General features: G+C 39.7%; 1 protein-coding gene across 1 annotated transcript in view; it reads right to left on the bottom strand.

Moving 5' to 3' along the window:
- Window positions 1-542: 542 nt before the first annotated feature.
- The window catches only part of ARHGAP15 (Rho GTPase activating protein 15), a 333,370-nt gene continuing 321,636 nt past the window's right edge, over window positions 543-12,276 (bottom strand). Inside the window, exon 14 of the mRNA XM_074145377.1 lies at window positions 543-1,823. Coding sequence (XP_074001478.1) covers window positions 1,640-1,823 — 184 coding nt within the window. The 3' untranslated portion in view covers window positions 543-1,639. The remainder of the gene's footprint in view (window positions 1,824-12,276) is intronic.

Genomic DNA, 12,276 nt, shown 5'->3' on the forward strand with positions numbered 1-12,276 from the left:
AGTGAATTTGGGCTCTCCAGAATGTTATAGTTTTGTTCAGAAATGATTATGTGGAATATTTGTGATACGGGAAAGATGTTTGTTTGTCTCTGTGTTTTTAATTTTAATTACCAGTCACTACCCCTCTGTTTTGCTTGATTTTTCAGACATGTATGAAGTCAGAAAACATCTTGGGGCCTGTTTTTATGTTTTCTTGGTGTTATTTTCTGCTTATGTTAGTACCTAATGAAAGACCTCGGTCTTAGTTAATGATCAGGCCTCATTATTTGTTTGTTCCTATAAATGACCACTCTGAGGAACAACCTTTCTTGAATTACATGGTATTTTGCAAAATGATCCTAAGTGAAAACTGAAGTAATCCATGATCTGCTGAGGTGATATTGAAGACATATCTCTCGTGCACAGCAGACCTATGCATTAATCCTATGTTTTGGGGTCTTTAATTGCTTTAAATATTTGCTTCTAGATCTGTGTTTCACACATCTTATTTACATGGTTTATTTTTCATTTTATGAACAAATCGATAACCAGACAGACTCTTTACCACACTGGATTAGTTTTATTTATTCTCTTTGAACTTGATTAAAAAGCTGTCAAACATAAGTCTACATTTTATCAGCAGAATACTTTTACAAAACAGGGTAGGAGATGTGTATAGCTGGAAACATACATTTCAAAATGAAACAATATTTGATATATTCTAGACAGTTACCCTTTTGTTTATCCATGACAACTGAAACTAACCATCAAATGCATAAATTGATTCAAGTCTAGCCAAGTAATCCTAAGGGCATATGAAAAGGCTTTTTTTTAAAGTTCTTTCTAGATGAATTTAATGTAGTTCACCAATAAAGCATCCTCAGGAGCACAATACAAATGCTACAGAACATGAGATAGCTGGGGAAAGCGGGCAGATGTACAGTGTGATGAAGAATCAAAATGGATGTTACATTAAAATGAGCAGTCATGCAATGTCTTCATTTCATGTACTGCATTTAAGTAAAAATGCCAAAGTTCCTATTTTGTTGTTAATTTTTTTAGGCACTGTTATGCAAATAGTGACATTCTGGTGGTGGTGTGATATTTTTATTTTTATTATTTGTTTAAAAGTATTAAATGTAATCTTTTTTTTGAACTTGGGGTAGGAAAATTGATTATTCATCATGTCTTTAACTTTCAATATATATCAAAGAGAGAGGTAAATTATGCTCAGATTAACTACAAATGATCTGCTATCACTGTTTTAATTCATTGCCTTTAATATACATATTTTAATCCATTTTTCACAAATCTCCTCAATTACTATTTGTCTTTCTGTGCCATTGCATATGTTGGTAAACAGCATTTTCTATGGTCTTTGGCCATATGCTGTATGCTCAGCTTGCAAAAAAAGTGACACTTGGAGTGCTAGCATAATGAAACTCTCAAAGGGTTAATGCAGAATGCATATAGGCAAATGTTGACAATATTTTTTATTCCAATGTTTGAAAATTAAACACAAAATCATCATTAAGTTTTCACAAAATGAGGCATCTGTCACTTGAAAGAAAAAGAAATATTTCAGAAATATGTTTACAGAAATGTAAAAATATTAGACATCAAGACAGATGTGAACGTTTTCAATAACAGGCCCTGTCTGTCAGTCTTCCTCAGAGCCGAAGATCTTGCTGTACTCACTCAACATAAGTTCAACTATCTGATTTTGGTACAGCATGTGGACTGCCATGTTCCCTGTCTCCTTTTCAGGTCTAAGGAGTGTTGGTCCAAACACAATTCCTAAGCTTTGTGTTGACATAAGATTCACGGATTCCTTGGCTGCTATCCTGTTGACGAAAGGAAATAATTGGTTAAAAAAGAGGGATGTCAAAGGAGTCGCTGTTGCATTTGAAGTACATAGAGGCACTGTTTACTGATACTCTTAACAGGGGTGTTTGTTTGGTTAAGTTATCAAAAAAAGGGAAAAGAGGGAGGGAAAAGACAACTTCTGCCAACCTGACAAATGAGGAGAGTCAAAGGAGAGTCAGCCCCAGACAGCGAGATGTGTGCAGGGTGGAGGTCTAGAGCCCCATTTACAGTACTCTTATATCAGGGCACAGTTATATCTGATGAATGAGCATTAGTTGGCATGTGTGCAATAATTTCTGAGCTCATATATTTAGATACCCAAAGCAGGGATTGCTCTTTACGCTAAGGGAATTAAACACTTTTGGTGTCAACAGCTTTGGTGGCTCCAGGGAGAAGCTTCTCTGCTTCTCCTAACGTAGTCTCCAGCACTGAAAGAGTTGGGAAAACAAAAAAAGCCCCTTAATATAGAGCTCATATGAAACACATTTCTTCTGCTAATTTAAATCCAATAAGGTTACTGTGGTCTGAAATGGATTGTGAAATTTATATAACTAAAGACTTTTGTATGCCTTATCCTGACACAAAGTTTCTCGAAAGACACTGAGACCACATACCTTAATGAGATGACTTAGAAAATAATGGTAAGGATTATAACCTTTGATATCTTTATTACCCACAAAATTACAAGAGGAGGACTATTATTATTAAAAGTTGATCTTATGTCTGTATTAAAACTTAATATTCTAGTGGAAATGACATTAAGGATGGAGAAGTCTGGTCTAAGAACAATATAGGTTTAATGGATGGAGTTTAGGTAGGCAGTTTCGCATAAATCTCTGCAGTGGTGAGTATGAACTAAGTAGAAATCCATTTCCTTTCACCCTTCAGAATACAGAATATATCCTAGGTTGGAAAGACTAGTAAATTAAGATACATATTTTATAAATAAATTACACAGCTCTACCAAGGAATGCAAACTAAATGTAACTTTAATATGTAAATGTTTGAATTTATGGGTGCTTCTTTAACCTGTTAGTTTTAACTTAAATATTCCAAGTGGACTGTTGAAGCCAAGTTCTGCTTTTTTCCCCCTCTCACTCATTGTCACCTGTTTACCTTTTTAAAATCCAGACAGCAATTTAAAAATCATCATAGTTGTCTCTGTTTTCCCATACTTGTTGTTGAATTTACAACAAGCTACACTATAAGTGAAAGAAACTTCTTGAGACATCATGGGTACAGTCACTTAAAAAAAAAAGGTTTCCTTTGTGTTAGCAGGTGGGTCACACAGCAAAGAGCATCTTCTTGTGGATTTCTGCCAATCTTGTCGTTTGCCATGTTCCTTGAACATCAACGCTTGTGTTTTTTCCCCATATATAAATAGGAAGCATTACTTAGTTCTGCCTCGTGCTTGTAACTGTGGTGTCCATTGCAAAAAACACTCTCCATATGGCACTAATCAGATTGGCTTAATTATTAGTTTCTTAAAATATAACATCTTTATTATAAAGTAAAAAAAAAATAATTATCTTTCCTCTGTGGTAATATTAACATATCATATCTTCTGTTAGGAGTTCAGAAGGTCACAAAAGTTAGGAGCTTTGTTGCCAAATGACTGTGTGGGCTTCTGATGGACATCACATATCTTTAGGACAATTAAAAATGTTTGTTACAGGGGTGACAAGGTTGTTTTCCTGCCATTTACGCAGAAGGACATACACTGAGCTTGCATCTTCCCTGTGAGAAGAACTTGATTTGTGTTGAGCTTGTTACATACTAGAAGTTGGAAAACTGATTAAGTATTTGCAGTTAACATGAGCGTGGGTAAAGATCTTGGTTCACCAGGGGGGAAAAAAACATATTCAACAGTTGTATCTTGTGTAACTTTAGAGATCATCAATTTAGCATCAGCCATGGCTTTGCAATGTGTTGGTGTTGATGATGGACAGCATTGAAGCTGGAGGAGAAACACCTATCCAGGAGCAGGAGGCAGTGGACCATGAGATAAGCAGGGTCAAGGTGAAAATAGTGGTGGCAGAGCTCAATTGATTGAAGGGAGAAGAGGGGTCTGACTTCCTTTATCTGTAAAATTTGGAGCAAGAGGTTGAGATCTTATGTTTCTGATGTGGACACATATAATGGAAGATGGATGGACAACCCCTCTGTCCTTGTTTGCCATCTTTCTGAAGCAGAATAATTCCCCTTATATTTCCCGGAGGTGCCATCCTGCATGTGAAGTCCTGTTTAAGTTAAGGCATTGTCAGCACATGGTCTGTGGTAGCTCAGCTCTCAGGAGGTGAAGGTATGGTGTGAAGCAAGGGAGGATGTGCATGGCGTACATTGGTAAGGGAGAGGAACTAGCTATCTGTTGGGTTCATGGATATGGAATGTGGCACTAAGAACATCCGTGTATATTTGTGGCCTCTAAGCTTAACACTAGTGTAATAATTCTTGTGTTGATGAAATCCCTTGAAAATTCTTAATATTTTCTATTTATGCAGTCATACTTGTTTTGATGACCATAATAAAAAACTATAAACCAAGCAAACTTGGGAACATGGAAAGTCTGAGTAGTTAAATAATTTCTGGTAAAATACAGATACTGCAGGGAAAGAAGGAAAGAATTCAGTCCAACCTGAATAAAATAATTATAAGTTTAGGACCTTATGCCTTTATAAATCACAAATATTTACCAATGAAATTCTGTAACTGCTGTTTTTTTCATCTGTCCACAAAAACAAATATGCACAATTTAAGCTACTACTCTAGCTTCTAAGTGAAACTGAGTTGTTAAAAGATAAAATCCCCCCCCAAAATGGGCAAGAACTCTCTTTTTTTGGCAAGAAAAAGAACAAAAAGAGTGATACGCCATTTACAGCATAAAAAGTGAAAGGAAATGCTAGAGCTACTTTTTGTCAAACCCAAATGAAAGGAGCAATGATCCATCAATTTAAGATTATTTTAGAAACAATCTATAATCCAGTGCCACAGACACTGGAACAGTATCAAGAAATTTTTGGGCGTTATGCTGTGCAAGATTTTATTTTTTTTTTCTCCCCAAATAAGTGAGCCTCAAGAATGGCTTCAGTCGTTTAAGATCACAAGTTAGGAGCTATGCAGAAAATACAGTTCTCATTATTAATAGTAATGAAATTAATGATGTATTAAAACAGCAGAAGTGTCTGATAGGAGGGCTCTAGTGTCAATGGCAGATATATAAGCAAAAATACTTGGAATTTATGCTTTGGCCGTTGCTAAGGCAACCGTAAGCTGGAAAGCGTGTGACTGAGAGCAGGGCAACTCTACAGCTAAGAGGGTCATTGTATGGTGAGTTTGGTGCTCTAGTTCCATTAAACCTACACTTTTCAAACTCTCTAAATAAAATCATTATTAATTCTGACATTTGGAAAGCACACTGGATTATTACTTCAAACACAGTAGGTGTTAGGAAATGTTCTTCATCCATTTTTACTCTGTAGTAACTGCTGAGAAGGGGAAAGTATTTCAACAGTGACTCTGATTCCTCGCCTTTTTAATGTTCCTACTGCACATAAAAAATAAGAGAGAGAAGTCAGCGTACTTAGGGAGGAAAACCCCATTGGAAAGGGCACTTCTACTGTAGGCTGGAGAGTGTTTGAGGGTAGACCTGTCCTCTGCTAGCTGCACTGAGAACTCCTCAGCCTTGCTTTCTTAGCTGTTTCCAGCCTACGAGGATTTAAGTTTGCTCAACGTCAGGGACATTTCTACCCTTAGCAGAACTGGTTTTAGCCATGCCTAGTACTCTTTTACTGGTTTAAAATATGTCTAAGGGTAACTTTTCAATAAGACAATCCTGCTGCTCTTCGATGAACTAGTAATAATAGACTATCACTAAAGTGCAACATGTTACAAAAAGGGGGGATCAGAAAAGTAAGAACAGGCCACCTGGTAAAAAATTATGGGCCAGAATGGCAAGTGTAGGAAATGCCATCCTCTGAATTCAGTAGAGGACAGAGGGATAAAAGTAGGTTTTGATCTTATCAAAATCCTGTCCACCAGCATTATGGACAATATTTTATTTAACTAGGGAAGTCCCTGACATGAGAGACAGAAACCAAGATCTAAACAGAGGTGAAGAAAGATTAAAGATGTGTGGGAATAAAGAAAACTCCCCAGGAAGAAGAAAAAATGATGTACTTGTGACACCTGTCCTCTTGGTATAACAACTAACCTTACAGAATTAGGAACCAACTCCTCTCTAAGCATATTATTCCATGACAGCCCATTTGAGCTGGTTTGGTGCTTTTGTTGAACTATGCTAGTGACCACTGTTACGGCCAGAGCTGCTCATCCTCATGGACAACGGAGCTGATTTGATGTATAAGTTCCTATGAACTGCCTTAATGGGTTAAATCTGTGAACCCCATTGATTCACTTTACCAATAATTACCCTCAAATTATCTAATATCTGTTTCCTATATATACTTGGGCATATACAACCATAATGTTTTAGCTTAAGGACTCAGCTCGGGGAATGGCTCAGCTGCATTCAACTCACCTCAACCATAACACTGTTAACAGGTCTTTTCACTGCACTGTTTTGGGCCAGTTTTCAGGCAGCAGCTTTCTGACTTTTGCTATTGCAGAGCTTCCAATCAATTTGAGCATGTTAAAATTTGACTCTTATGATGAAGAGTTTCTAGCTCAACATTTTATGGCCCTTTCCTTCCCAAATGCTGGTTCACAGGAGTTAAAAAATAACAGGTATTACATACTTTGCTTTAGTGACAAGACATTTGGGAAGGAATCATCCAAGCTTGAAATAAAATCTTTATTGAAAGCAATTCTACATCCATGCCACTCAGATACATGGTATGATCAGAAGAGGTGTCCCAGGGGAAAGCTCGGCGCAGTAGACAGGGTTGATTACTTGGACCTCCTGTCAGTTCTTAACTCATTGACAATGGCTGAGACATTCAGTACAACTTTGTTTTCTTTATTTGGAAGTAAAGTTAATATACTTACCTTAACTGTGCCAAATGTACTGGAAAATAACCTGATAATAAAACGTACCATCCTACAAAGTGATAATGTCTGTGTGTGTATAAGCACATTTTGGCAGTGCTTTTGCAGACGGGTTTTTCAGTGTTGGGAAGGAAGCACAAGTACGAAATGATGCACAGATAAACTATCAGGATTCTTCTGAATGTATTTCCTTTCCATTTAAGGCCTGTTACATACTTCCCTGAGATACGGTGTATTACTGCAACATCATCTGCTGTTGTAAACTTATTTCAGTTCAGCTATAGCAGTTGCTCTTCAGGAAGAACTTAAGTGGGTTTTGGTGCTTAAAAGGCAGCTGAACTACAAAGTCTGGCTTTGAGAGAGTCCTCTTAAAACACAAATAATAGGTGATCTTCTATAACAGGTCAAAGCCTATCCATATCCAGCTGGATATACCAGCTTTGGAGAGGCAGCAAAAGAGGAAGGGTGCAGGGCCCGTGAGCCATCTTGAGGGACTTATGGAAATAAGTGGTGGTAAGTGAGCCCCTGATACCATAAGCTCTATTTGTGTAAACCATTCAATTCATTGCACTGTGACATAGATAAATTTAAAATTTAGTAATAAATTGGGATTCTTGATATTTTATGAATGCAAACTAAACCTCATTATTATTTATGTACCGGCTTTATGGCTGATTTGCTCAGTTGTATTACAGTGGTATTCACCAGCTGATGAAGCTAAGCAAATGCAAACACTATCAGTTGAATCCCCAGCTTGTTGTTTGTGAAATTTGTATACCGTGTTGGGAGAGGAGGGGGAGGGGGGGGGAATTTGTGCATGTGTAGCTACAACCTGAGTTTTATGCTTATAGAGGAGCTCCAAAACACTAAAACGTCTGTCCTTTTCAAAATGTGCCACTTGGTTTCTTGTGCAACAAATATACACAATTCAGGGATCACAGTGGACTAATAAAGTTTCAAGCTACTTTCTTTTGCCTGTGTAAAATGCGGAGGGACTTGAAATTCCTGTTTGCTCCATAGGTTGCATTGGAAACAATAGCTATCCAAGACGGGTAATAGAGAAACCAGGTCATGGCGTATGATATGTTACAAGAGGGGTCAGAAATAGTTCAGACATACTTAAGAGCTTGCTTTTGCTGAAAATAGCCTCCATGGCTCCTGGCCTACAGAAACTCCATAGGCTTCCTGTGCTCTGCAGCTGTGGGTTCATATTACAGCTCTTTGGGAAAAAGCCCTTCTCTTCATTTGCTCTGGGACACAGGAACGAGCGCTTGACACTGTCTTCTTCTGCAGACTAGCCTTTAAATCTGACCATTGGATAAGCTATATATAGTACCTGGACAGCTGACAGGGACCTGGTGGAGAATGGGCTTCCTCGGGGGAAGCCCCGCATATCTCGCAGCACGAGTCCTTCGCTGGATGAACTGCCCTGGAGTCTAGCCCTCAATGAAAATAATAGCTAAACTTACTCCGAACATCAGTTCACAGTTGGCTGAATAGACTCCAAAAAGCTGAAGAAAGGCATTTATTCTGGCTTCGCCTGGTTTAATAAAAGAACAGTTAAAAATAAAATCTTCTCGCCATTGGGTGAACCTTGCTACCTGTATGAGGTCCTTTCTGAAGAGCACGTGTGCTCTTGCCTTTGCACACACCTCACATAGTGCCTGTCTTGTAGAGAAAGTCTTCATTTTCCAGGTGATAGAAACCAAGATGTAAAAGCTTATTTAAATATTTAGAGGGACTCAGGCCTCTACAAGGGCTTGGTTCAGGAATGTGCTTCTGTGAAGTCCTGCTTGCTCTTCTGCACAACAGGAGCTGTGCTCCTGCCTCCGCCTTTGGCTGTGGCTATATGAAGAGAGCAGATTAACGTGATACCTGTATCTCAACCTTGGGATTGTTTCTTTTTCCTGGGCATCTCCTGTGTTAGAGAAGCTCCAAAGGCAGAGGGTGCACACACGTGACCCAGCATGGCATGGACAGCAAGGGCAGGAGCTCGCCTCCACGCTGTTGTGGCTCCACTGAAGAGCCCGGTGTGAGCAGAGGCTCAGGCCCAAGCCATGTTGTGTCAAAGAAATGGGTTCAAAATCTTTCTACAAAAGCTTCCCTGTTACTGCAAAAGTTCCAGGTCTCCATTTTGGAAGACTGATTCAAATGGGTGACCTGCTAAATTCTTCCATTTACTGACAACCAGCACTCTGTCCTCCCAGTTTGGCTTGGTTTTTAGGTTTTTTTGTGCGTGAATGCAAACTGGTTCTGATTCATGTTCATAAGATCAGGGGAAGGAGGCGATCTGGATAGTCTGTGTCATCACAGCGCAAGTTGCTATTGAGCAACTTTGCCTGTTTGGGGACAGCAGGAGTTGGTAGGAGTCAGCTGAAGGCCATGAACTTCCTTAAGAAACATCTCAGACTCCTCTGGCTGCAGCTCCGCGCACAGGGCATTCATTTTTGCCTTCTCTAACAGCCCTCTAGCAGCATATATACCTCAAACAACACTGAACCCCTCTTCAAAAGCCACGCTACCACTGCAAGCACGAGTCTCTCCATGGGGAGAGGATGGGAGAGAACAAAACCACCCGTGACAGATGTTAGGCAGATGCTAATGCGTTTCTTAGAGGTGTTTGGATAGTAGAGTGATAAAGGCAGTGTGAGACTACATAGAATAATGTATGTTCAGACAAAGATATAACACATAGAGCCTTTAACTGTATTTTTGGCTGGTGGTGTAACTTCTGCTGTGATTGATTTTTTTTTTTTGGTATTACATTCTATTTCTGATTTTTTTCTGCAGAACAGCTAGCTTATTGTAAAGACGAACCTGTCAGAGGTCCTAGATCTGTACGCTTTTGTGGCCTGTGTGGCTCAGAAGGCAACAGATAGTTTTACAGGAATAAAGCTTTAACTTTTAAATTGCTTAAATATTTTCGTTCAAGAATGCCTGAAGCTACATTTCCCTGTAACATTAAAAATAAAAAGCAGTTAGTAACAATCTCCCTTAAATCAAGAATTGTAAATATAGAACCTTTATCATCAGCACAGCACATCCAAAAATGTCTTTGTAAAATAAATCAAATTATATGAGTTAATTGATTCCAGGCAACATCAGCAACTGCAGGTGGAAACTGAATAACAGGATGTTTATTAATGAGGGACTATTAATCAAAATTGACAGTATCAATTCCTGTTTCTTTTATTTGAATTCTACCTGCAAAATCCATGGACACACTTGCTGCATTTTTAAATAAAAATTTAAAAGTAAAGAAAACGCTAACACTTGGGATTTTAGCTTTAGATGTAGGGCTATTTGTTTAAACAGCGAAAGGATATCCTAAATCCAATTTGACAGGCAATGCCAAAGATGCCAGTGGTAATTAATTAGCACTTAATTTAGACCACAGAACAACAGGATATGGAATTGGTGCTCAGTGCCATTTCCCCTTAGGCTTCATCTCATGAGGGTCAGGAGTATGGCTGTTGCATTGAAGGTCAGTAAATAAATTGGGGGAACACATTGACACTGGACTTTTCATGATAGATATCCTTCACCCTTATTACTGCCTCTGGCTACGGCTGATGAGAAAAGGACTGCAATTGTTCTGTGAAGAATGCTGTACACAGGCTCGATGCGAGCAAGGTAGCGTTTGAGCTCACGCGTGGTACAGTAGCGGTGCTGGATGCTTCCTAGGGGCAGAGAGCTGTCTCAACTTTGTGTCCGGGCTGGAAATAAACTTCCAGCTGTAACACAGAAAGCCTGAGGAACTCTGACAGGCGAGAAAATTCACTTAAAAGCAGTCCCGAAGTTTGCTAGATTTGTGAGCTTAGCTTTAGATTAAGCATAATTAAAATAAATGGAAGATTTTAAAGTGAGGTTAGAAACTAGGTCAGCAAGGGAAAAAACACATTTCCTTATTATCCTTTTGTCTTTGTCTTAATAATATTTGGTACTTCTCCATAAAGTTAAAGGCTCTTAATAAAGGTGGATTAATGTTATTAACAGCATTGTTTTCTGATGGGGACACTGCGGCTTTGACATGCTTAGTGATGGACAAACAAAAAATATGCTGCAAAAAAGTAGAGCCACCAGTTCTGTTTGTTTTTAACTCAGTGAAAGAAGCCACCCTTCTACAGCACACCCAAAGCAGAGGGCATATGGAAAGCACACAGAGACACCATGGAGCCTTGTTTGCAGACGCACATAAATTGCATTCTTTGGTTCAGATTTACTGGTAAGAAAAATAGAAAGGTGATGAGACTGAATATTATCAGGTGATTCTGCCCCTCTACCAGGTGAGACCCCACCTGGAGTACTGCTTCCAGCTCCGGGGCCTTTAGCACAGGAAAGACATGGACTTCTTGGAGAGGGTCAAAGGAGAGCCACAAAAATAATCAGAGGGCTGGAGCCCCTGTGCTGTGAGGACAGACTGAGAGAGTTGGGGTTGTTCAGCCTGGAGAAGAGAAGGCTCCGGGGAGACCGCATAGCGGCCTTCCAGTACCTAAAGGGGGCCTATGGGAGAGATGGGGGAGTGTAGCAATAGGATGAGGGGGAACGGTTTTAAACTGAAAGAGGGGAGATTTAGATTAGATATTAGGAAGAAGTTCTTTACTGTGAGGGTAGTGAGACACTGGAACAGGTTGCCCAGAGAAGTTGTGGATGCTCCATCCCTGGAGGGGTTTAATGCCAGGCTGGATGGGGCTTTGAGCAACCTGGTCTGGTGGGAGGTGTCCCTGCCCATGGCAGGGGGGTTGGAACTCAATGATCTTTAAGGTCCCTTCCAACTCTAACTATTCTATGATTCTATTCTGCCTGGAGGTCATACTAAAAGATGGAGGCAGTAGATGTCCCATCCCTGGAAACATTCAAGTCCAGTTTGGCTGGGACTCTGAGCAACCTGATCTAGTTGAAGATATCCCTGCTCATGGTAGGGGAGGCTGGATTAGATGACATTTGAATGTCCCTTCCAACCCAAACTATTCTATGATTAGAATATAATCATCATCCTCCTCCCAATAAACTTAGCGTGTCTGGCAGCCCTCTACTATGCTCTTTCTCCCAGTAATCTCTACCCATCTTTCCAAAGAGCAGCTCAGGTGGAAGGGTGTCAGCACTGGCGCTGATACTCAGTGATGTTACAGCTTTCTGAAATCACTTCTCACAAACTATACCCCACTATGCTTAAGTAGACCAGTTCCACCATGGCCCATAGCGTGATGAACAGTGGGAACTTCAGCAGTTCCAGCAGGGGAGTGCTTCCTGCGCATCCTAGATGTGCTCCACTAACACAGTCTTATTCCCTTGGTCCCCAGAAGGGCTGTTTGTATTGCTATGTCAGGAGAACACCGAGTTAGACAGCAGTCTGTGCTCAGAAAATGTATTTTGGAAGCTCCAGGTTAGCAGTTCTTTTAACTTTCACTTCATCACATCCGTTGC

This window comes from Numenius arquata, chromosome 3 (genome assembly GCF_964106895.1).
Source record: "Numenius arquata chromosome 3, bNumArq3.hap1.1, whole genome shotgun sequence".
Classification (NCBI taxonomy): domain Eukaryota; kingdom Metazoa; phylum Chordata; class Aves; order Charadriiformes; family Scolopacidae; genus Numenius; species Numenius arquata.